We start from the raw sequence: 26,870 nt of genomic DNA, 5'->3' as shown, positions 1-26,870 counted from the left end.
TACAAGCTCTAAATTTAGAAACTTTAAAAAAAAAAAGGATAGGATAATATTTTCATGGCCAGAGAATACTTTTCCTTGAATTATAAGGCGTGATAACTTTATTGAAAATTGAGAGGTCTACAGTGGTGTGCTGGACATACCACGGTTTGATCTGCAGTAATTTACAGTAAGAGATCACAATAATTGATATGAAGAATGTAATATTGACATATTAATGAGTAAATTACAGTGCCCTGTGATTAGTATTGGTATTGGCAATTGAGCTATTTTTCATAATCAATAAAATTAAATGTAACTGTCATCTGAAATATATATTAATCAAATTCTTGATTAATTATTCAAATTCCCTATATATCATTTGAGTTAATTACTATGTAAAACTCATTGTTGTTACACTTATCAAGCATTACATGCTAAATGAAATCAAACATTTCCTAAATAAAGTCAGTTTCCTTCTGAAATACAGTGATAAAAAACACCTGCTCTGGTTTTTGAAACCCTGCAATGTAGTCATTTTAAACCATAAAAAAGCAACCCAGCATGCTGGGATAAACATAACAATCCAACTGGGTTGGATTAAAATAACCCAGCGTTGGGTTCGTCCCTTTTTGACCCAGCGCTGGGTTTCCAAAATAACCCAAATTGGGTTGTTTTTAACCCAGCAGTTTTTAGAGTGTGGAAAGAACATGGTAGCTTGTTTTCACCAGAAAGAGAACAGTATTAACCATGTATGTGACAAATATAAAACTTAAATCATCCTAAATACCTGCATACACCAGAACCACTGCAACATGTTTTGACCAGAAGGTATCTGGAGTTTCTCTTCTTTTTGCTTTGACAGTAACATTTTTTCTTGGCCAGTAGCAATATATACCCTGTTGAGAACAGGTATTCATGTTAACCCTTCATAATAGACATTAGCTGAAAAAGTTTAGTGGGTTTAGTGAAGGTTGTTCACATAAACATTTGGGGCACCATTGACTTCATAATGTTTTTTCCTACTATGGAAGTCAATGGTGCCAAACAGCTGTTTGGTTACATCAATACAGGCTTGGAACAACTTGAGGGTGAGTAAATGATGACAGAATTTTAATTTCTGGGTTAAGCTACTAATATATACTACTAATTTATAATGCCTCTTCTGTTTCTTCAAGCCAGTTGGAAGGCACTACATGAACTGTGTTGTCCTGGAGAAACTTAATCACTGCGTATTCCTGAAAGAGAAACCATATCGAGGGTTTGAAATGTGGAAGTGCAAGTAAAGCGATCCGCACCCCTTTGGCTCCACACCCTTGATATTACACATAAAAAACATACACAAGTATTTAGTTCAGTGTCTCCTGTTTCTTATACAGTACATTCTACCTATACTCCACTCTCATCATTAAGCTGACATTCTGCTATATACAAGTCCTAGCATTCTGTCCCCTTGACAGTTTACACTCAGTTTTTCTGCAATTCACCATTTACCAACTGATTAATTACAAAACATTTTGGAAAATAGAAATTGTCAATATTTAAGAACACTCATGCATCATGACCTTCTTCTATGTAGCATATAAATAGATAATTTGAAGAATACTGTGACTGCTTTTTGCCACAAATTAAGGTAGGGAGAAGCTTCATACATAGGAAAAAGAAAAATATTAAATATTCTAGTAACACTTTAGAATACTGTTCCATCATTAATGAATGGCTACACAAAAACACATGATGAACCCAATATTAGCACTTTAGTAACTAGTTTCTAACAAGAAACTCTAATTAATGATTTAGTAAGTAATAGTTCTTAGTCGAATGTGGTAGTTCACTTTTAGCTAATAAGCAACTACTATTTTTTTTCATACCTCCCTAAGAATTACTATATACATGTTCACAATTAATATGTATAATACAAAATGTATAATTAATTCTAAAGTGAAGGTCATGGTAACCCACTAGTAATTATGGTAACCAAGGGCCTCTTCTGGCTTTATGAGGTGTTCACACCAGACGTAATTGAAGCGTTAAGCATGAGTGATTTACATGTTAAGTCAATGCAAAGACGCAAATAGATATCCTGCAGCGAAAGACATGATTCGCGCAACAGACATGGCGCAAATTGAGCATTTTGGACGTTTTGATGCACATTGAAAAATCTGAACTTTGGCAAAATTTTGCACGACATTTCATTACACTATAACAGTGATAATTAGAAAATTGTCAGAATAAATGGTGTTTGAAATCACAATGCTGCGTGAACTCAACTGGCAGAAGCCCCTCCCATGACACGAATTTGCGTCTTTTGCGCAAATGAACTCAAAATGTTTAAGCGTCCAACTATGGAAGAATAGTGGAATTTATTTGCATCTGGTGTGAACGCACAGTAAGTCACATTTTGTGGGAAGGGTCCATAGACCCTCATAATTGGCTAGTTGGTTGGGTGAGGGGTGTTGGGGAATTTTTGTTAAGTTTAACAAATAATTGTGTGTCTGATTGATCCAGACACTACAATGACATCAGTCAATATTAGGAAGTTTTCATGCTTTTCACTTTAGAATACTGATCTAAGTAATAATTAGTTCCTTTAGAAGGTTGTGGTATTGCTTGAGTCATTACCAGTGGATAATCATGATCTTAACTTTAGAATTAATTATACATTATGTATAATTTACATTAATTATGAAGCTGTATACAGTAGTTCTTAGTAGTTCTCCAGGAGATACGAAAAAAATAGTAGTTATTGATTAATAGTAAACTACCAGTTTCAACAGACTCGACAGACTGTTCTGCAGAGCTTGCTCTGTTTTATTTTCTCTTGAAAATAAAATCTTTCTTCTGGAAACAAAACCCCGAGACTGTGTGATTCTTCAGATCCATGGCAGACGAAAATACACTATAACAGCAAGGATTGCCGATGGTCAGCGTGAAGGACACTCTAGGACACTCACAATTGACTGATTTTTCACTGTGGACCGATTAGGCCACTGCTGCATCCTCAAGCAAGTTTATAATTTACATGTGTTTTAAGCATTGCCATTTAAACATTTGCAGGGCTCCAGATGAAAAAATATACATTATTATTTATTTAAACATTTTAGTCATAGTCTACAGTAATATGTGTATGTCTCTGTTATGTGCTGCATGTTTCTTTGTCCCTCACTCTTCATTCTGTTTTCTAGTCAGTTGTCTTTGCTCCCAGGTATCTGCTGAATGGAGGAGGCTAATGCTTGTTCGCTGTACTTACTTATGTCTAAGTTGGGCTGATAACTGTTCTTGGTTACATATTGCCCGCAGCTAACAGGTGTTACACACACTAGGTAAGCGGTGAGTGCCCTTTTTGTATTTATGGTTGGGTAGTTAGGGTAATTAAGTTGATGCGTCGCATACGCTGAAGATTTCGGGTTTGTTTTCTACCTTTTCTTTTGGTTAGTTAAGTTAGAGGGTTTTGAAACTTAGTTCAGAACCGCCCTTGTTCCCCGTTTTCCCCTTTACTTAATTTATTTGTTTATTTTTCTTGTTTTGTAATATATGCAATGTACATAGCCCACACACTGTTTAGTGGCTTCAGCTTTTGGAAATTAAAACATTTAATTGGGGCTAACTCCGTATTTGTGTCTGATCCTTTCTACACTCTCCACCATCAAAGCAGTATAACTAAATGTTGCGTTCCAATCCCTGGAACTTTAAAAGTTTGTAACAATTTCCATGTGCCGCTTGAAGGGAGGCGTAAAAGTGATCACTCTCATGCCACATAGTAGCTCCAAAATAGTTTTTATTTTATTATGAATTTGGATGAATTGTAAAAGTTGATACTTTGTTTAGTAAGAAGTACGATAAGAGTATGATACCTTTTCATTGCGATTGTTGAACGACAAGTGCATTTACTGTTGGAAAACCAGATCAATTCCAATTCCAGAATCGGATACTTAAGGTCAGGAATCGCATACTTGTTGTAAAATTTTAATTTCAGTTCCACCTATCAATTCCCGTAAGCGGATCTTTTATTTTTGGCTGGCAAAAAGGGGCTTATAAAAATGTATTTGTCTTTGAATCATACAAGATTAATTAAAAAACACTGATTCATCCACTAATGAAACAATTTAAATTGCTTTAACTGCTTTAAATTACTTTTTATCCACATCGATATATATACTCCATACACCATAATGGTAAAGCAAAAACATTTTATTTTGCAAATTTGTTAAAAATAATACACCTAAATTGTTCTATTGCATAGGTATTCATACCCTTATCTGGGACAGTTGAAATTTAGCATCATATTGCTTGTAGATGTTACTACACTTAGAGTGAAGTCAGAGTGAAGTCAACTTATGGTAAATTCAATTGAATGAGTATGATTAGGAAAGGCACAAACATCTTAATAAAAGGTCTTACTTCTGATAATGCATCTCAGAGCAAAAATCAAGCAATGAGGTCAGAAGAACTGCCTGTAGAGCTCAGAAACGGGTTTGTGTCAAGCCACACATCTGGAGAAGAGTTCAGAAACAAATTCAGCTGGATTGAAGGGTCACAGAAGAATGAAGTCTCTGTTACTCTTAATGAAAGACGTACGAAACAACCAGGACTCTTCCTAGAGCTGGCCTCCTTGCCAAACTGACCAATTGATGGAGAAGGGCTTTGATTGGTTGACCAAGAGCCTGATGTTCACTTTAGTTCCATGATCATATGTGGAGATAGGAGAAATCTACAGAAGGACAAACATCACTGCAATGCTTCAGCAATCTGGGCTTTATGTCGGCATGGAAAGACTCAATCCTTTCTTCAGTGTAGACACATGAAAACACACTTAGTCTGGGGGTCTTTAGTTGCTTTTTTGCAAATTCTGTAGGAAATAATATTCTCTAGTCGGTTGAACCTAAATTACAAGCATCATGACTGAAGGAAACCAGGCAGAGTAGCATCCCAAAAGTAAAGTGTGCTAGTAGCAGCTGTTTTTATAAATTTATAAAAAAAAATATAAATGTTCAGTGACTTTCAGTGTTATGAGGTCATTTCTGCAATCGAGCGGGCGTAGCAGTCGGGCGCCGGGGATGCTCGAGGCGGAGCGGAAGAGTCGGCGCCGTTTGCCAAGCCTGCTGCCATCCGTGAAGGAATCCGGAGGAGCAGGGAACAGGGGACTCCTGCCGGCTGCCCAAAATTGGAGGAGCCATTGCCGTCCACCGAGGGCCATCCAGTGCCACCACCGGGCACCACGGAGGAGTTCACTCAGCTGTTGGAGGGCCGAGCGGCAGTGCGTCTGGGAACCGGAACAAATTTTTTTTCTCCTCTCTCGTCAATGTCGCTCCTCATCCTTTCATCTCCTGTTCTCTCGCCTCGTCTGTCCTCCTCTTCACGGGGGAGATGGAAATATATAAAACAGGAGCGACGACAGTTAAGGATAAGAGAGGACCGGGCCTGGGACTTATCTTGTGTTTTGATTTTGTTCTGTTTTGTCTTCATTTTATTATTAAATTCATTTTGATTGTCCGCTGGTTCCCGCCTCCTTCTTCCCATGAAAGAACATTGTTACACTCAAAATTAATCAAACTTATCAAGCTCAAAATGGAATATTCTTATTTTTTAGGGTACTGAATTTTCATATTTCATAAGCTGTAAGTCATAACAGTCGGAATTGGAACAAAAGTATCGAAACTAATGCTCCCTCTGCCAACCTGTGGAACCAGGGATAATGTTGCACCACACACTCAGCCCTCTCTTCGGTCCGCTCACAAGCTGCACAAGTTAGGTTCCTGCATTCTACCTCGCTGCCTCACTGCAGGTATGGTGGTGGTTCCATTGGTCCTGGTCATGTCCTGGTCATGACATCATGTCCCTTCCGCACTACAGACCATTACTACAGGGCATTTGCATTTTCAACTACCTTGATGACTGGCTTATACTCACTCAGACTCAAGATTAGTTGTGCAAACACAGAAACTTTGTGTTCTCACACCTTAGCCTTCAGGGCCTTCGGGTTAACTGAGAAAAAAACAAACTTTCCCAGATGCAGAGAATCTCTTTTCTTGGTATGGAGTTGGACTGGGTCGAACAGACAGCATGCCTCATGCTTGAATACGTTCAAGAACAGAATGGTGGTCCCACAGAAAAAATTTCAGAGGCTGCTGGAGCATATGGCAACTATGCCGACTGCTTCATATAAGACCACTTCAACACTGGCTCCATGGCCGAGTCCTGAGGTGGGCGTGGCAAACCAACACTCAACAATTCCAGATTACACCGGCATGTCACCAAGCCTTTACCCCATGGTCAGACCTTGTATTTTTCCGGGCAGGAGTGCCCCTAGACCAGGTCTTTAAGAATGCTGTGGTTCACATGGATGCCTCAACTACCAGCCTGGGGCCAACGTACAACAGTTTGCAGGGTCAGGGGTTTGGACGGGACCCCAACTGCACTGGAACTGCCTTGACTACCTGGCAGTGCACATTGCTTTGGTCCATTTCAAGGGTTGTTTACAAGGCAAGCATGTACTAGTCCGCACGGACAACACTGCGACCGATGTTTACGTACATCTACCGACAAGGTGGTCTGAGCTCCCTTTTGCATGTCGCAACTTGCACGCCACCTCCTCTTTTGGAGTAAGAAGCATCTGAGGTAACTTCGTGCTGTTCACATTCCTCGGCTGCTCAACCGGGCAGCCAACGAGTTGTCTCAAGCTGCGCTCCCAGGAGAATGGCGACTCCATCTCCAGAGTGTACTGTTGATTTGGAGACGTTTCAGAGCCTCTCAGGTAGACCTGTTTGCCTCTCCAGAATCCTCTCACTGCCAGTTGTTGTACTCCCTGAACAAGGGAACGCTCAGCAAATACACACTGGCACACAGCTGGCCGTGGGGCCTTCGCAAATATGCGTTTCCCCCAGTGACCCTGTCTGTGCAAGGTCAGGGAGGATGAAGAGCAGGTCCTGTTAGTGGCAGTCTATTGGTTCCCAGAACTAATGCTCCTTGTGATAGCCCCTCCTTGACAGATTCCTCCGAGGAAGGAACTACTGACTCAGAGACGGGGCACCCTATCCACCCTATCCGAGACCCAAGAGATTGCCTGTTGTGCATTTTATAATTGTTCTTGCTATTTGGGATATGTAGGACCTAATAAGTATAATACCTAAAATTTGTTTTTGCACAGGAAGTAGTTTTCCCAGAAAAAGATGTCTTCGTGTGAGGACAGTGGGTCTATCATAATGTGAAATGCTGCAAAGCAGTTTCATTCACTTTGCAAGCACAGATGCACATTGCATGTCATGCATCGCACACAGGATTTCCCAGTTCAGCCTTGTGCTCTGCATTCATGTATTTCATTCATAAGTTATGTTATGTCCTCGGCAGAGGACATCGGGACTCAATTTCTAAAAAAAAAAAAAAAAAAGAAAAGACATGAATGAAAATGCATAGGCAAAAATAATTGATTTTTTTAAGTCACCAATACATTTTTAATGTTCAAGGTTTTTTTTTTTTTTTACCAAACTTTGTATAAAGATGATTCTCAACTATGGTATAACAGACTGATTCAATATACCATTTTTCTTTCTGCAAAATGTGTGTAAAATTACCATTAATGGGTTTTCTCATTTTTTATAATGTATCTATAAACTAAATATAATTTGCATATTAATGTGTTTTTGGGGCAACATGTAATGAAAAAAGAAGTGTAATAATTGGAGTAATAATTGACAAGATTTTCAAAATAATATATAATATTTCATAGAATATTGGAATATAATTTCTTTCTCTATTCATTTGTTATGTCTCCAAAAATGCGTAATAAACATGCTTTTAGTGCCGGTGTCCTCATGTGAGGACATGTATGAAATCAATGTCCTGTTTAGTAACAGAAAATCATGTTTTGATTTGAAACCCCATAACATTTTCCTGAGATGTTGATTTCTGACACATAATTAAAAAAATTGACAGATTTAAATGATAACTACAAAATATTATTTCCATAAAAGTGTCACTAAATTAATTTCAGACATTTTGATGAACAAGGAGAGGGAGTGGTCATGTGAAACATCCAATCATTTGGTATCTCTGAAAAGCCCTGAATGTGCTCTGTACAGGACATCCAGACCTAAAACTGTGGCATGAACAGTCTCAGAGAAATTCACAAAAATATAATGTCCTCATATGAGGCCGCAGGGTCTCAAGAGGCTATGGCAACCACATCCAGACCCCTGGAAAACTTCATGTCTGGTCCCTGGACGGAACGCAGAGGTTCTAGGTGGCTCTAAGAGGTAGTTGACCTCATCACTTCAGCAAGAACACCATCTACAAGACACTTGCACTTGGAAGTGGACCATGTTCACTGTCTGGTGTTCTTCTCACTGAGAAGATCTCTGAAGAAGACGATCAGAGTTGTGCTGACCCCGTAGAAGAGAAGTTGTTAGGGAAGCATGATCTGTTCATCAGGTTTCTTAGGGGGGCGAGAAGGCTAAATCTTCCACGGCTCCCTCTATACCCTCTTGGGACCTGACTCTACAGCTCACAGCACTACAGCAGGTCCCATTTGAGACTTTGAATACGGTCACGCTGAAGTTTCTGAAAACTCTGCTCCTGCTTGCGCTAGCCTCTGTCGAGAGGGTAGGGGACCTGCACACCTTTTCAGTCAATGATTCATTCCTAGAGTTGGCCAGTCCCATATAATCCTGAGGCCCCGGCCATGCTATGTGCCCAAGGTTCCCACTACTCCCTTCAGGGATCAGGTGGTGAGCCTGTAAACGCTGACCCCAGAGGAGGCAGACCCAGCCTTGGCTTTGCCGTCCCGTCCTAACCATACTATGTAGACCAGACATGAAGCTTAAGGACCTCAGACCAACTCTTTGTCTGTTATGGAGGCTGGCAGAAGGGGAATGCCATCTCTAAGCAGAGGATGACCCACTGGTTAGTGAATGCCATGACCCTGGAAGACCCTGGGTGTGCCCTGCCCCCTCAGGTTACGAGCTCACTTTACTAGAAGAGTTGAGAAACCCCCAACATGTTCGATAGATTCTTCAGCCTTTGTGTGGAGCCAGCAATCTCATTTGTTCTTATCTCAAACAGGTAGAAGCACTTAGTGACCCTGGCTTTGGTTCGACCAAGGTATAGTCCATATGGTCTCAGAGCCCATGTTTCTCCGGCAGACTTCTGCCATTCCAAGAGGGTTACAATCACCTGTTCATTTGTGTATTTGCCTCCGAAACCTCCTTCGGGAAGGATGGGGTTTCCACATGGAACGGGTACGTTTTCCCAGTGTTATTCAGTAGTACTGAGTGGGTAGCAGCAGTAACTGGTTTCTTTGTGGTAAGCCTTGGCCTGCAATCAAAAAGTAGGGGCGCAGGTAGCTTCCACGGGACACTGGAATGGGCAGTATCTCTTGCCCTTTCGATAGGAATCCCAATTTGTTGGTCATCTGATGTCATGTCACCGGTTCGGCTCCTCAGCGAAAACCTGAGGAGCGCTGCATCTTCTGCCTACTTATATTCATACTGTTATCAGTGGCAGCTGGATGCAATAGTCACATGCCAGTGTGCACTGGCTTATTTAGTTTGCATTCAAAGTAGATTGGTCTCTGGTCTCTCTAAGCGAGATCCCAATTTATTGGTCATCCGACATGATGTCTCCATGTCACTCTGGCCCTCTTCGGTCATTTTTGACCAAAAATATTTATATTTTGGTATTTTAAAAAATCATAGCTTCAACGGAATGAGATGACACTTGGTGACTTTTGTCACATTAGCAATATGAACACACAAAAAAATCATGGACATAATTTGGATATGTTAAAGGGTCCAAAAAAAAAAATTAGTCACACTTACCTTCTTCGCGGTCAAGAATGACCGACATAGGAAATGGATGGGAAATACGAAAAAAATTTAAAACTCAGTGAATCTTTTGGTGGTACAAACTACAAATCAGCCACTGGTCAGGAAAAAAGTGTGCCGCAATCAAGGGGTGACTCTCCAGAATATCAGGAGTGCAAAATATACAAAAGGGGCTCTCTCTCACACACACACACACACACACACACACACACACACACACACACAAACACACACAAATGAAACAGTAAGACTGCAAGAGAGCACATTGTGAGAATATGTGAAATCAATAAATGAAAACAAAAAAACAAAAGGCTTGCTTTCTCTCTCTCTCTCTCTCTCTCTTAAACACAAATGAACTGGTAAGACTGCATCAGAATAAAAAAAAAAAAATCAAGTTATTGAAATAAAATCAATAAATCATAAATCCAAAAGAGATTCTCATTCTCTCTCTCTAACATTTAAGTACATTGAATACAATATTAATTAATTACAAAATATTTGTATAGTGTTTTGAATGATCACTTTTCATTCCTTATTTTGTTAGATTTTTCAATTATCAAATACTGAGTAACAAAAATGCTTTATGTGTTCCCTTTTTAACAAGATTATAATGTTTGACTGTAATCATAATGTAAAACCTGATACTTATCTAACCACAAATATCTAAACCTTGACAAAAAGTAATCTTGTAGAATATCTAGATATAGATCTAAATGCAAAACCTTAAAAAAATGAAGAGATAAGGTCTAAAAAACTATGGGAATCCAAAAGCCTTTGTATATATCTATATAGGGCTAATACAAGAGGTTACGCAACATTACATACGTTTTTACTTTTTTAATGCTTCCAGATTGCCCAATTCTCACATCAAAAAGTGGATTTTAAATGCTTTCACTCTATTTTAATCTGAACTATTGCATTTATTAAAAAATAGTAAATAAATAAAGCGATAATTCTGTTTTAATTCTAATGGAGAAAATAGCTCATTAAAATTGTATAAATATTGCATAGTATCATAAAATTCCCTAAAAATCATATATATATAATAATCAAAAAATATTATTGAACAAAAATACATTACATTGGTTTTCCTGAAGAAAAAAAAACATTAAGGCTTCGATCACTTTAGACCGCGAAGAAGTTAAGTGTGACTCCCAAACGAAGAGGGTCAGACGGTTAAACAAGTAGGTTATATATTTAGCTAATTGTCAGCCTCTTATATGAATCCTTCTTGTAAATGTTACACTTTTCAAAGATGAGGCGGTGCTCTTCCTTTGTGCAACACATTTATTTTCTGTATGAAAGTATGAAAAAGACAGTTTAGATTGGGAACACTCTGTAGCGTGTGCACTCAAACTCACTCGTTACTTACTGATCGCTCTTTCACTCTACTAGCTTCAGTATTCTTAACAATATCAAAAATAATGTCTCAAAGTGCAAGCATTTATGCATATTCATGACATTAACTGGGACACACACATTACAATATCCTTAAAGTTACCTTTTCTAAACCCATTAACACTGTAATACAATAAATCTAAACATCTTCAATACCCAATCTTACACTGTGCAGAAGCAAGTATAGTAAATAACATTAAAGTATCACATTAGACTCTGGTAACAATTACAGGTAAATACAGTGAAACTCTATACTCAAATGCTGAAAATCACAATTCAGTATATAACTGCATTACTCCAGCATTTATAAATTGTATAAACTTTTCTTATTGCTCTTTTTATCATTTTATTAATTATTTTAATCACAGTTTTAACCCAATAATGGTTTCTATATTTTAACATTACATTCTCAGCAAATGGATTCTAAAATTATTAACACACAGAATCTGATTTCTGATTAATAAAACACCATGAAATGCTCTTTCTCACAGTTAATGGCTTATGATGGAATGACTCTGAATAAAGTTAACACGTGAGTGGGATGACTACAGGCCTACTCACACGTGTGCATTTTAGCTTAACTTCTTTAACACTACATAACTACTTCAGGTTCTTCAACATCGATTTAGTGCATCACCTATCTGACATTTTTATGTGAATCATGGTATTTTTACACACTTACTACTCATTTTCACTCATGCAGAAAGTTATGATCTTTTATCAGGATTGTTAATCTGATCGTCCGCCATTTTAGGTGCAAAAACTCTGAACCAGTGTAACATTGAACATCTCAATATGTTTCTTGAAGAACTACAGTTTTAGAAGCACATAATACCGCTGTGAATTACTACAAGGTGAATTTCGTCAGCTTACCTGTATGAAAGTATGAAAAAGACAGTTTAGATTGGGAACACTCTCTGTAGCGTGTGCACTCAAACTCACTCGGTACATACTGATCGCTCTTTCACTCTACTAGCGTCTGTTACCAATCCTCAGCTGAGTGTACAGCTTAGGGTGCCCTCTATCGGTGAAGCTGAGTTTCACAACAGTAACACTTTTTTCTAAAATACATCACAACAGTATTATCACCAAATGTCAACGTAATTCTTATCATCAGAACTCAGTTACTGAAATCAAAATTTAAAGGGGCAATGTTTATATGTGTCTCTTAAAGGGGCAATGAACACTCAGGGCTACACTCTCCCCCACAAAATTAAATGTCTCCGGACATTTCCGTGAACAAGGAAAACATCACTTTAGAACACCTCAGCCATCCAAGGCCTCCAGTAACCATTAGTCTGTGTTACTTGAGTCTCTGTTACCTTACAGTTTCTTTGTACCAAGGACGGTTGACCCAATGTATCATAGCTCAGTACCACAGGCTGGTGTCTCAGTCTCTGGGGTCGCCGTCTTACCACCTGTTTCTCCCTTTGCATCAGAACCAGAGAATCGGCTTCGGATTCACCATGCTCAGGCCTATCAGGACTTAAGTCAGGTCGCTGAGATTGTAGTGGCATATCCTCTTCGCTTTGTAGTGGCAAATCCTCTTCGCTTTGTAGTGGCAAATCCTCTTCGCTTTGTAGTGGCACATCCTCTTCGCTTTGTAGTGGCACATCCTCTTCTCGAGGTTCGGGACAGTGAGTAAGTTATACAGTGGGTGGGCCACACGGGAGAAATTTGGGATGAATGATCTGTAGTAGGAGAGGAACCCAAGGATCTGGCGTACATCACCCACTGTAACAGGGGTCTTCTCCTTTAACGCCTGCACTGGAGCCATCTCTGCAGGGTCCATTGTGTAACCCTCTCCTGTCACCAACTTGCCAAGAAACCTCACACTCGATTTAAACAGCTCACATTTCTTTGGGGTCAGCTTCACACCATGTTCCTTATAACGCTGGAGAACAAGACGGATGTGCTCCACGTGCTCCTCGAAGCTACAACTGTGTACCAGGTTGTCATCGAGGTATGGGAGACAACTTGTGTCTCTCAGCCCAGTCAAACAATGCTCCATGCTCCTCTGAAACTCTGCGGGTGCCGAACTCAGGCCAAAGGGTATGCGCACCCATTCATAGAGCCCCCAGGGTGTGATGAAAGCTGTGAGAGGACGGCTCTCCTCATCCAGATAACCCTGGTGGTACACTTTACCCTGATCTAAGACTGAAAACCACGAGCTCCCACCTAGAGCATCCAACATGTCTTGAATCCTTGGAATCGGATGGCGGTCGGGGACTGACTTACGATTTAGTTCTCTGAAGTCAACACAGAGACAAAGACTACCATCCCTTCTTCCGGACACACACCACTGGCGATGAATAAGGGGATCGAGAAGGTGTGATCCATCCTCTTCTCAACAAATCCTGTAGATACTCCTTAACTTCATTGTGAAGAGGCTTTGGAACGGACATGTAGGTCTTTTGAACAGGGCTCGTATCATGGAGGGTAATATGCAACTTGAGTGATGGTATACAACCCACATCGTCACTGTCAAAGGAAAATGCCTCACATTCCTCCCGCAACATCCTCCTCACCACCTCTTGCTGTCCTTCTGAGAGATGGCAGAGATCCACAGGAGGGTCCCATGAGGTTGGTCTACGTGCTTGAGTGTTATCTGGTTGTGGTGTGCTACTTGCTTCACTAGGCTTTGTCACTGTGCTGTCCTTCATTTCAGCTCCTGTATCATTCTCATTTATTTGTATAGGTGCTGTGTATACAGTCTTGACTGGTTCCAGATATCCAATCACACTGTGCCGGTCCAGACAGATGGTGCGATCAGTCATGTTGGTCATGGAGACGGGTATGTATGGAACTCTCCTTTCTGGGATCTGCACCAGTACATTATTGTAAATAATGCCTTCTGGGGGAGGATTAAGTAAGTCAGGTGAAAAGAACATATGTTGACCTTGGGCTCGTGAACTCACATGTGCTCTTATATAGACAGTGGTGACTTGGTTAGCTGGTAATGGAACTCTTTTCCCACCGGTACGAACTACACCAATCTCTGAATTTGACTCACCATTCTGCATCAACTTAACTACACGATGAGCAGTTTTCACTGTTATTGCAAGGGCTCTACTCACTTTCTGTGCCAGCTGCTTTCTTTCCCTTTTCGTCTTTTCCTCATTTCTGTTAATGATGGCCTCAATGACGTTGTAGCCGATGATGGGGTCACTGGCAACTGCTGGGTCACTTGACACAAGCATTGGGACTTGTAGTTCATTCATTTTGGTGAGGTCACTACCTAATCTGAAACTGACTTCAATCCAGCCGATATATGGAATGGGCGTGTCATTGGCAGCAAAGACTGTCAGTGTCTCATCCCCCAACAACTCTGAGATGGGTTTTACAATGGTGTGGGGGAGGTGGTTCATTCGCCAGGGTTAATTCACTATGCTGGACTGTGCTCCTGTGTCCCACAGGGCTCTAACTGGGCGATTGTCCATGACACAGTCCACTATACATCGGCTTCCTACAAGGCTTACTAACTGTGGCTGGTATCGAGGTGGAATATAGTTAACTACACTTACAGCTGATGAGGCACCAGATGCTCTCTTTCCAAGGGCTGTTATAGGTTGAATGACTGGGCTGGGTGATGGCTGCTCATTTTGGGGCGCTGTTTCTTGGACTACTGCTGGCCCCATCTCAGTAGTCCCTGCCCGTTTCCCCACGATGCTCTGCATCCACGAGAGAAATGGCCTTCCTGCCCACATTTGAAACAGTGCGAACAGCTCTCACCTGTCCCCTCATCCCTGCATTTCTTGCAGCCTTTCGCTCTCCGCTTTTGTTCAGGAGGACGGGGGCTTGCTTCCATTACAGCCAGAAACATTTGCTTCATCTCTTTGCGAAGTTCTTCCATCATCTGATGCACATTCATGCTGTCAGGCTTAGTGTCGTTTCCTTTTACTGTTGTGATCGCTGCTGTTGAGTTGGACTCCTTAAGTTTAGAGGGGCTCTGGGCAGGTGTGGATTTGACCTGAGTATCTGCTTGAAGCTCCTGCACTTTGGGTGTTTTACCAGCAGTGGATCTTTTCCGTTTTTCTTGTCTCTCACTTTCGACTTTGGCCGCCTCATCCACTTTCTGTATAAGTTCTTCATCTGATATACTCACATCACTGAGGTAGGGTAGAATTTGGAATTTCACAGAATCACTTAAAAGTCCAGTTTCTATTGAGCGGAGGAACTTGCGTTGAATGACGGCTCTGCTGTACTGTTCATCTGTGTCCTCATTCGCTGCTTTCCATAACAGCTTCTCTTTCAGCTCAATTGCACGGAATACAAAGTTCAGAGCAGTTTCTTTGGGCTCTTGAGAGATGTTAAGCAGCTGGTGGTAAAGTTCAGTGGAGCTATCTACCCGATAGTGACCTTTCAGGATGGTGAGAAGTGAACTAAGGGTCAGACCACGCTTGATTTCTAGCATGTCTCTCAAAGGCAGCCCTGGACTGACAGCCCTGATTACAGCTTCTACTACTTCCGTCTGTGTGTGCCCTTTTTCTATTCCCAGCTCAATCTGACGGACTAAACTGAGATATGACAATTTATCCCTCTGACCACTCTCTCCAATTTGACCACAGATTTTAAACTCTCTTCGCAATGTTACCTCAGGCAATGGGCGAGTTGGCTCTAATCGACTCTTGAGTGGGGAATCGTTTTTCTTTACATGAGAGCTGTGTAGTGAAAAATCTTTTTTCTGTTCTTCTTTTGGAGCTGGCTTCTCTGATGGGTACACTTCATCTTGTTGACGACACTCTTTACTTTGTCTTTCAATGAACATTAATAAATCAGCACAGTACTGTTTAACTTCATAACACTCTTGTTTCTCCTCAAGCTCATCCAATACACACTCAGCCATCTTGATAAGTGCCCTCCGTGTCCTGCTGCGGGACTCTCCACTGTCCAGGCCATCACATTTCAGGTACCTGCAGACATCCCAGAGAGACTCTTCCCCAAGCTGCCACAGAACTGCACTCACTTGATCACGCAGGATCTGACTGGTGTCCATGTTGTTGAAGGCTCAACTCGTTAGGAAGGAGGGGGGGTTAATGATGCTGATCACTTTGTCGCCTCCTCCTGGCTCTGGCTCGCCAAAATATGTTACACTTTTCAAAGATGAGGCGGTGCTCTTCCTTTGTGCAACACATTTATTTTCTGTATGAAAGTATGAAAAAGACAGTTTAGATTGGGAACACTCTCTGTAGCGTGTGCACTCAAACTCACTCGTTACATACTGATGGCTCTTTCACTCTACTAGCTTCAGTATTCTTAATATCAAAAATAATGTCTCAAAGTGCAAGCATTTATGCATATTCATGACATTAACTGGGACACACACATTACAATATCCTTAAAGTTACCTTTTCTAAACCCATTAACACTGTAATACAATAAATCTAAACATCTTCAATACCCAATCTTACACTGTGCAGAAGCAAGTATAGTAAATAACATTAAAGTATCACATTAGACTCTGGTAACAATTACAGGTAAATACAGTGAAACTCTATACTCAAATGCTGAAAATCACAATTCAGTATATAACTGCATTACTCCAGCATTTATAAATTGTATAAACTTTTCTTATTGCTCTTTTTATCATTTTATTAATTATTTTAATCACAGTTTTAACCCAATAATGGTTTCTATATTTTAACATTACATTCTCAGCAAATGGATTCTAAAATTAACACACAGAATCTGATTTCTGATTAATAAAACACCATGAAATGCTCTTTCTCACAGTTAATGGCTTATGATGGAATGACTCTGAATAAAGTTAACACGTGAGTGGGATGACTACAGGCCTACTCACACGTGTGCATTTTAGCTTAACTTCTTTAACACTACATAACTACTTCAGGTTCTTCAACATCGATTTAGTGCATCACCTATCTGACATTTTTATGTGAATCATGGTATTTTTACACACTTACTACTCATTTTCACTCATGCAGAAAGTTATGATCTTTTATCAGGATTGTTAATCTGATCGTCCGCCATTTTAGGTGCAAAAACTCTGAACCAGTGTAACATTGAACATCTCAATATGTTTCTTGAAGAACTACAGTTTTAGAAGCACATAATACCGCTGTGAATTACTACAAGGTGAATTTCGTCAGCTTACCTGTATGAAAGTATGAAAAAGACAGTTTAGATTGGGAACACTCTCTGTAGCGTGTGCACTCAAACTCACTCGTTACATACTGATCGCTCTTTCACTCTACTAGCGTCTGTTACCAATCCTCAGCTGAGTGTACAGCTTAGGGTGCCCTCTATCGGTGAAGCTGAGTTTCACAACAGTAACACTTTTTTCTAAAATACATCACAACAGTATTATCACCAAATGTCAACGTAATTCTTATCATCAGAACTCAGTTACTGAAATCAAAATTTAAAGGGGCAATGTTTATATGTGTCTCATAAAGGGGCAATAAACACTCAGGGCTACACTAACAATTAGTTAAAATGCATTAGGGCAGCCCTCGACTGAAGATATTTCTTCAGCATTTTAAGCAGGTTGACTATTAGTAGCACTTTTCTAAACTATATAAATCATAATAATACTAAGCCTTTAATTGTTTACATACCCTAATAAGCGCTCAAGTACACACACAAAATGGCTTGCCACAGTGCACCAGTCAAATATAATAATTATGAATGTGTTAGGGAAACAGCAAGTACACTACAATAACATTTTAATAATTTATTGTTACACTAGTGCTTTCTATTTTAAGTTTTAGAGATAAAGTCGGCGACACTGACTCGTCATTTCCGCAGTATATGCCTGTATGCATGTTTCATATGGATAACATAATCTGAGAATATTTTTTTTCTATTTGAATTGGTTCATTTAAAAGTTTCATTCTCTATAGATATATTTTTAATGTCTGTTATAAGGCAATCATACACAGACTTTCGAAGTGACGTGCTCAAGTTGTTATTCAGAGTGCATACGAATAAATGTCGAGTCTTTACATATACAAAACACACATTACTCTAATCTTTATGACCAAAAATGACAGTAGTATTGACAGAAGTATTTAAGAACAAATGATCGCACCGGTGCCTCCATCTGTCCAGCAGTAGCCCAAACACGCTACTGTTTAGCTAACATTATATTGAGCTGCCATGTATAGTTGCTACTACACACATATTTCAGGTGATGAGCCATTTATGAGGTCGATGAATGCTAGCATATATATGTCCTGCCAGCTGTAGCCATACAATATTACCACATAGACCAGCCGTTAACGATTTGTCCATCACAGACTGTGTGATTTCGCCACTTCATGTGGATTTTTTTTTTCGGCGACTAAGCAATGAATACAATTTTGGTAATGTTTCACAGATTTAGGAGAAAATTTTAGCACTAAAGCGTTTTGTAAAATACTTTTAAAACAAAAATTCAGGAGTTCAAAATTTTGCACTGACACCCATTATTTTAAAGACTTCCTTCTAAATTGTTGAGTTATGAGCTACATTTAGCCTTAAATTGTATTGTGAATACATGTCCTGATCATACTAACCGCTTCAGCTGGTGCAGGTAACTTTCAACAGGAAAAGCGCAACACTCATCTAGCCCAAAGTACGCATGTGCATCAGAAGCAATGTAAACCACAGAGTACACATTGTACACACGGAACTCATCCCCATACATCTTTCTGCCTTCCTCCAAAAAGTGAACTGACAGATCTGAAGCAAAAGGAGTGTACTGTTTGACTAGTTGTGGCACAGTAGGATGGTCAATGCCACACTGAACAGCATAAAATATTCATATAGTCCATCAGAGAGAACACCTTTCAGCACAATTTTGCCTGTGTAAAGCGCAAACTGACGCAGTTCAGTAGCTTTCCACTGGTCAATATTTTCTAGACCAAGTTGCTTTCTTTGCAAAAAGGTCTGGCATGAATGGTCTGAAACCAAGAAGCATGGAACCGATCTCCCTTTTATGGCCAGAAGAAAATCTGGTTCTAAGCTTTTCATGCAACCACTTAATAATTAGTTTTTGCATCACTTCAAGACAGCACTGATGCATGTAATCTGCAGGAAATTGTTGGATAATTGTTGCGAAATGAATGTGATTGTAAAATGAGATAAAAGGAATAAATAAAACAACAATAACATTATGATGTAACATTGAAACATCTTTAAAAAAATATTAAAACATTTACAGTGAGTTAATTTAAAAATGTAGGATAGGCTACAGTCTACAGTCTAAAAATTAAAAGAAGACCTTTACACAAAGGATCATATGCATGCTATTGGTATTATACAGTCAATTGATATAAGGCCTATGTATGTGTGTGTGTGTGTGTGTGTGTATACATATAACATATATATATATATATATATATATATATATATATATATATATATATATATATATATATATATATACAGATAAAAAGCTAAATGTTTTAATTTGATTTTCATTTCAGTTCATTCTTGGTTTTAAAAAAAATCTTCAGGTTCCATATGCAGAGTGAAATGAGAACGGTCCAGCATTTAGCAATAATTATTATTAACTCTTTTATTATTCTTGATTTTTGTATTTTTGAATTATGCCTTACGTGTGACCAAAAATTGAGTATTTTCTGTTTCAGCTGTTTGATCGCGCTGGTTCCTCGTGCACATATTCACTGGAAACAGCAGTCGTTCACTAGACATTCAGTGTTAGCAGCGATCCACTTACTCCACATATTGTTAATTATGATATTTTCCATCGATGCTGAAACACGCTTGAACTACAAAGCCTATTTTACCTCATGAATAATGGTTAAGCTTCAAATGGGCAAAATCACGAATATGGAAACTGATTTCTCCCGAACGAGAAAGCCCAACCTTACCTTATGCTTAGCTTTAAATTATGATTATTTTTTTGTTTGTTTATAGCTAAGCCTATATTATTATATACTGCAGTTACTTTTATCCATTAGAATTATATATTTTTAATTCTTGTTCTGATATATTTGTTAAATTTAAAGGATTTGTTGTAAAGTGAAGAGAACTAAATATATCCTGTTTGTACATGATAACATTATTAGGCCAGCCGTTATTATTTCTAAATGTAATCAAATTCAACTTATACATGAATTATATATATTTATAAAAAAAAACATGCAGCAAACGAAAATAGGTGATTAATCCGTTAAACTGCAACCTATACATGACTCATATAATTTTTCCTCTCACAAACTTAATTTTTTAGCCTGTTTAAAATAAAGAAAGAAAGAAAACATGCAGCAAATGAAAATAGGTGATTAATCAGTTAAAATGTGTTACTCTGGGTTAACAGTAATTATAATTATGATATACAGTATTGTTCAAAATAATAGCAGTACAATGTGACTAACCAGAATAATCAAGGTTTTTAGTATATTTTTTATTGCTACGTGGCAAACAAGTTACCAGTAGGTTCAGTAGATTGTCAGAAAACAAACAAGACCCAGCATTCATGATATGCACGCTCTTAAGGCTGTGCAATTGGGCAATTAGTTGAAAGGGGTGTGTTCAAAAAAATAGCAGTGTCTACCTTTGACTGTACAAACTCAAAACTATTTTGTACAAACATTTTGTTTTTCTGGGATTTAGCAATCCTGTGAATCACTAAACTAATATTTAGTTGTATGACCACAGTTTTTTAAAACTGCTTGACATCTGTGTGGCATGGAGTCAACCAACTTGTGGCACCTCTCAGCTGTTATTCCACTCCATGATTCTTTAACAACATTCCACAATTCATTCACATTTCTTGGTTTTGCTTCAGAAACAGAATTGATATCACCCCACAAGTTCTCAATTGGATTAAGGTCTGGAGATTGGGCTGGCCACTCCATAACATTAATTTTGTTGGTTTGGAACCAAGACTTTGCCCGTTTACTAGTGTGTTTTGGGTCATTGTCTTGTTGAAACAACCATTTCAAGGGCATGTCCTCTTCAGCATAGGGCAACATGACCTCTTCAAGTATTTTAACATATGCAAACTGATCCATGATCCCTGGTATGCGATAAATAGGCCCAACACCATAGTAGGAGAAACATGCCCATAGCATGATGCTTGCACCTCCATGCTTCACTGTCTTCACTGTGTACTGTGGCTTGAATTCAGAGTTTGGGGGTCGTCTCACAAACTGCCTGTGGCCCTTGGACCCAAAAAGAACAATTTTACTCTCATCAGTCCACAAAATGTTCCTCCATTTCTCTTTAGGCCAGTTGATGTGTTCTTTGGCAAATTGTAACCTCTTCTGCACAGGCTTTTTTTTTAACAGAGGGACTTTGCGGGGGATTCTTGAAAATAGATTAGCTTCACACAGACGTCTTGTAACTGTCACAGTACTTACAGGTAACTCCAGACTGTGTTTGATCATCCTGGAGGTGATCATTGGCTGAGCCTTTGCCATTCTGGTTATTCTTCTATCCATTTTGATGGTTGTCTTCCGTTTTCTTCCACGTCTCTCTGGTTTTGCTCTCCATTTTAAGGCATTGGAGATCATTTTAGCTGAACAGCCTATCATTTTTTGCACCTCTTTATAGGTTTTCCCCTCTCTAATCAACTTTTTAATCAAAGTACGCTGTTCTTCTGAACAATGTCTTGAACGACCCATTTTCCTCGGCTTTCAAATGCATGTTCAACAAGTGTTGGCTTCATCCTTAAATAGGGGCCACCTGATTCACACCTGTTTCTTCACAAAATTGATGACCTCAGTGATTGAATGCCACACTGCTATTTTTTTGAACACACCCCTTTCAACTAATTCAACTAATTGCCCAATTGCACAGCCTTAAGAGCGTGCATATAATGAATGCTGGGTCTCATTTGTTTTCTGAGAATCTACTGAACCTACTGGTAACTTGTTTGCCACGTAGCAATAAAAAAATATACGAAAAACCTTGATTATTCTGGTTAGTCACATTGTACTGCTATTATTTTGAACAATACTGTATTTGTATTGAACCGAAATGGTATGGGCGTCACGGTTCGGTGCATATATTTACATGGAGAATAACTTATACAGTATAAAAATAAATAAAACTTGCGTGCAAATTAATTAATGTAATGCAGAACTACTGTTAGATACGTGGGTTATTTAGGGACACTTAATCTGTAGCCCCGCCTTAGCTCTGAAGCAGGCAGCGATGTAAAGTTTGCAATGCTTTAGTATGTTGTGTGTGAGAGAGAAAAGTCACAAAGTGTTTACTTATATTTGTGTGTGTGTGGGTGTGTGTGTGTGAGGTGTGGGCGTGATCGTACAGTGGAAACATAAAAACATACTCCATCATTTTGTTTATGCAGGACATCATTCAAACTGCAAAGTGTTTAAGTTACTGTTAAATAAAACTTTGAGGAAAACAAATATATTAATGTAGCAAATTAATTTTCAATTCATTCAGGTACACTTACCAAACTGAAACTGAGGTGTGAATTGAACCGTGACTTCTGTGTACCGGTCCACACCAAAATTATATATATATATATATATATACACACACATCGAAATTTTTATGTGATAAATCTCTTTTAATATCTTGATCTCCATGTAGCCTCACAGAATTTTTTTTTATGCACAGAGGGTTCACCCCAACAAACTGTCTAAATACACCGACTTTATAGAGAACCATAGAAAGCGCAAGTCCTCCTCTTCCAGTGATACTTCTGTGAAAAATGAAAAATCACAGTCTACTCTGCCCCAGGGCGGGTAACACAAGCAACGCTTGACAAGATGGAGCTAAATTTTGTATGTGAGGCCAACCAACCATTTTCTGTGGTTGAGACGCCATCCTTCAAGACTTTGATAGAAACCTTGCAACCTCATACAGTAATGACAAGGTAAACGTTATGCACAAGAATACAAGAAGCTGCAAAACACAAGAAGAGCATACTCATCAAAAAACTGAGTGCTGTGAACTATGTTGCTACCACAACAGACTGCTGGTCTGCCAGACAACGTAGCTAATTAGGTGTCACCTGTCACTGGATAGACAACACCTCACTGGAGAGGCACTCCGCTGCATTAGCTTATAGATGGCTCAAAGGCTCGCACACATTTGACGCTGCATTAGAGGAATTTTATACATACGTCGGGAGGGAGTTCAGCTTCCTGGCAGCCTGATGGATGAAGCTCTCCTTCAGTCTGCTGGTCCTGGCCTGGAGACTCCGCAGTCTCCTCCCTGATGACAGCAGGCTGAAGAAGCTGTGTGAAGGGTGAGTGGGATCACCTGTGATCATAACATGCCCAGGGATGTTGTCAGGACCGGGAGCTTTGCGTGCATTGATCCTGCTGAAGGATCTCCTCATGCTGTCTGGGGTCAGTGTCATCACAGGTCCGTGGTGGGGGCTTGTAGTCAATAATGGTCTGTATCCCCTGCCACAGGCTCCTAGTTTCTCTGCTGTCGCTGAATTGATGAGCTATCCTCCTGGAGTGCCGTCTCTTAGCCTCTCTGATGCCAAGGGACAGGTTGGCCCTAGCTGTTCTCAGGCCCACCTCATCTAGATGAGCTCCGGCTCTGAAAGCAGCGTTCTGTGTCTTCAAAAGTCTGTAGACCTCCCGTCATCCACAGCTTCTGGTTGGCCCGGACTGTGATGGTTTTTGTGACCGTTACATCATCAGTACACTTGAAGGCAGTGACAGTCTCTGAGTACTCCTGGAGGTCAGTGCAGAGCCATATAGAGTGAGAGTTGCGACAATTCCATTGACTCCAATGGAACGCTTTTTTTTACAGCAATGGCGGCTCGTGGAGCCTCTAAATAGTTCCCGGAAGTAGCAGCAAACCGATGTCGCGCCGTGGAGATGCAGCAGAACAAACTGTTTGCGACGCACTTTTAAAAGGTAAGACGTTTAAATAATAACATTGTATATTATAAGTACATCTAAATAACAGTAACTTGTAAATTAAAACATTCTAGTTGATTATTAATCATTAAATGAGTAGATTTAAGGGATGTTATCAGATAACTAAGAGATTAGGCTAGGATTGGAGCTGAATAAAGTTAGTAACGAACACCCTATTAATTGTAAAATGAGAAAATGAGCCTAAACACATTTTTTTGCAGGGTGGGGAAAGTTAGCTAACATTACATATTAGTTCATATTCATAGTACATGTTCATATTGTGACAGCGTCGAGTGGAAGTGGTACAAATTAGGTTATAAAGTTTGTTCCTTATTACACGTATTAAATAATTAAATCGCTTAATAATAAAATGCACCCTATTGATGTAAATTTAGAGTGAACTGAGTTTGCAAAAACATGGGTGGAGTGTTATTAGGCATTGTGATTCAATTGACTATTACTTGTCTATATTATATAATACTACTTTATTATAGAAGTAATCATACTTAACATGTTTTTATTACTGTATTATGTACTTAAACTTGTTAGTGTATAAATGTAACATACTGTGGGTGCTGGTAGGTGAAGGATTAGTGGTTCTTCACCACAGGACTGTTCTGTGATGGAGCATCAGTGATGATGCAGATCAGGAGTACTGAGGGGACCATGGTGAGAATGAAAACAAAAGGTATGTTTCAAATAAACCAGTAATAAAGTAGTGTGGTAAATGTGTATTGTACTGCTGTTTTATTTAAGGAATCATACTAAACTAAACATGAAATACATATTATGAATAATAATTTAATGAATCATACTGCAGTGAGGACCAATGATGTTATAGGCTGTGGGTCAGTGATGTTTGCTGGGTGCTGGACTGGTAGGTGGAGGATTAGTGTTGGCTGGGTGCTGGAAGGTGGAGGAGCTGTTTGCTGGTTGTTGAAGCTTGGCTACTGTTGGTCCTTTTCCTCTTTTTAGACTGGCTCTTGCTTCCAAGATGTCCATTGTTTAAGTGTTGTTTTTTTTCTGTCATTTCGTATTTTTTTAGCCTCAATCCTCAACCTCAGCCGTATAAATCTTTTGGAGATTTTTCCTTCTACTCCAAAGCATGATGGAAGCCTGCTGGAGAGTGACTGAGCTTCTTTCTCCAACACATCCACTGCATTGGGGAGCTCCATGAGGTAGGAACTACTCTTGGACCTAAATAGTTTCTCAATTTGTTGGGTGAAGTCATAGGCTTCTTGGGAGGGACGACAAAGAGCACCTGCCTTGAATTCTTTTAAGTTTAGTAAGATACTGTTATTTCCAGCAGGATTGTTATCTGTTTGCCGTGTTGCAGTTTTGCATTTTCCACAGATGCTGGCAAATCGGATTAATTTGTGGACAATGTAGCCTGCGAGATGGAAGAGAATACATTTCTCTGTTTTTGTGAGGTCAGGTGCTGTTCTGTTCTCCACCATCAGCTGTTCCACTCTGACTGATGGAGTGACGTTTTGTTTCACTGTTTCCAGGAAGTCTGCCAAAAAGCTACTGTCATCTTCCTGGTAGCTCCCAGACGTGATGGTGGTGAGGAACTGCCCTACTGATATGATTCTCAGTGCATGATGGAATTCCACTGGAGTTGGTATGGGATTTTTAGACCTCACACAGCTGAATGTATTTTCAAGACAGTCTTGTGTGAACATTGAAGTTAACACAAACCTGTGTCCTCGTGTCAGCATCTCTTCCTGTATGCCCAAAACTGATTTGGTTGCCATTATCACCCCTTTTTGAACAGGCTTCCAAACTCCCTTATGACCAATCTTCATCCCATAGAATAGATGGATGATATCCTGCAGGAAGATTATGGCCTTTTCATACTCCTCTATCTTGACCCTGCTCAGTGCTGTAATTGGATGGCGAGATGACATAAGATCAAACCAATGATCCACTTGCTCCAGGAGAACCACGCTGTAGTCAGGTAGGAGAGAGGGCGGTTTTCTTGCTGCACCATATACTTCAGTCCAGCACTTGTTGCCTTACTAAATACATTAAGAGCAGGACCAACCTTCATTTTCTCAAAGTGGCTTGGCTCGATGGCTGCAGCTGATAGATGGGGAGCTACTTAATGCCATCCCTTCTTGAAAGGACAATAAGTCCTTAATAGGGACCACTGAAACCTCATTGGAAGGTAGGTTCTCTTTGTTAACCACATTCTCTGGAATTGTTAACACCTGTCCACGGACAAGGGTACTTTTTAGATTTTTCACCAGATGTGGGACATCAGGCATGAAATGGAGACACCTATCCGGTGTTGTTGGATGCGGCACAGATGTTTTGGTGTGGTCGACCCCATAGAATTTCCACATGGCCTGGTTAGGGCTACCCATATCGGTGGTGACAGCAAGCACATGTAGCCCTATGGATGCTGCTCTCTCTATTAATTCTGTAATTATTGGCTTGTATTCTGCTCCATTGGTAGAATTGCCACTGTAATGATATTCCACTACTTGTTTCCAGCGAGTTGTGTTTCCAGCCAACATAAACACACAAGCATGTGTTGCTACTCCTGTGTGACCTGGCAAAGTGACATCACCATAGAGTTTGCCTGTCAGCATGTGCAGCTCAACACTTGGAGTGATTGCCATTTCATCCAAGGACAGCACACACTCCCTTTCAAGGTCTGCCAACCCATCTACTTTCAGTTTTAAAAAATCAAATACCTCTGTCAATATACCAGGCTCAAATTTGATACATTCCATCCTTCTTTGCAGGGTTCTGATCGCTGGCAAGGGAATCTGCAATTCCTGTAGGGTCTTGTAACCAGTTGGACCGGTTGCAAAGCAAATTTTGAATGCCTTCTTAATTGTTTCACTGCTCC

The 26,870-nt window shown here is 39.7% G+C and overlaps 1 protein-coding gene and 1 long non-coding RNA gene across 6 annotated transcripts; one reads left to right on the top strand and one right to left on the bottom strand.

Moving 5' to 3' along the window:
* Positions 1-11,052: 11,052 nt before the first annotated feature.
* On the bottom strand, positions 11,053-17,392 carry LOC113047460 (uncharacterized). 3 transcript variants are annotated; one of them, XR_003276251.1, is made up of 3 exons: positions 17,308-17,392; positions 12,066-16,334; positions 11,053-11,088 (listed from the first exon to the last, which is right to left on the bottom strand). XR_003276251.1 is itself a non-coding variant. In XM_026208841.1 (2 exons), exon 2 carries the CDS (start codon positions 16,186-16,188, stop codon positions 14,815-14,817), a length of 1,374 nt encoding a protein of 457 aa, XP_026064626.1. In that variant the 5' UTR covers positions 16,189-16,334; positions 17,308-17,392; the 3' UTR covers positions 11,117-14,814. The 3 variants fall into 3 exon arrangements, 1 of the variants encoding a protein (XP_026064626.1); XR_003276252.1 differs by lacking the exon at positions 17,308-17,392 and having other exon boundaries at positions 12,066-16,400; XM_026208841.1 differs by lacking the exon at positions 11,053-11,088 and having other exon boundaries at positions 11,117-16,334.
* Positions 17,393-24,659: 7,267 nt separating this feature from the next.
* Positions 24,660-26,825, top strand: LOC113047514 (uncharacterized). 3 transcript variants are annotated; one of them, XR_003276269.1, is made up of 3 exons: positions 24,660-24,701; positions 26,510-26,670; positions 26,764-26,825. It is a non-coding gene; the product is annotated as an uncharacterized LOC113047514 (long non-coding RNA). The 3 variants fall into 3 exon arrangements; XR_003276268.1 differs by lacking the exon at positions 24,660-24,701 and adding an exon at positions 26,349-26,437; XR_003276270.1 differs by lacking the exon at positions 24,660-24,701 and adding an exon at positions 26,350-26,437 and having other exon boundaries at positions 26,526-26,670.
* Positions 26,826-26,870: the final 45 nt, after the last annotated feature.

Source organism: Carassius auratus, chromosome 28 (genome assembly GCF_003368295.1).
Source record: "Carassius auratus strain Wakin chromosome 28, ASM336829v1, whole genome shotgun sequence".
NCBI lineage: Eukaryota > Metazoa > Chordata > Actinopteri > Cypriniformes > Cyprinidae > Carassius > Carassius auratus.
The sequence above is the reverse complement of the archived record's forward strand: the minus strand, read 5'-3'. Positions and strand labels throughout refer to the sequence as shown.

Excerpts from the sequence above, each read along its gene's own strand:
- LOC113047460 (XM_026208841.1), bottom strand. The coding sequence starts at position 16,188 with ATGGACACCAGTCAGATCCTGCGTGATCAAGTGAGTGCAGTTCTGTGG.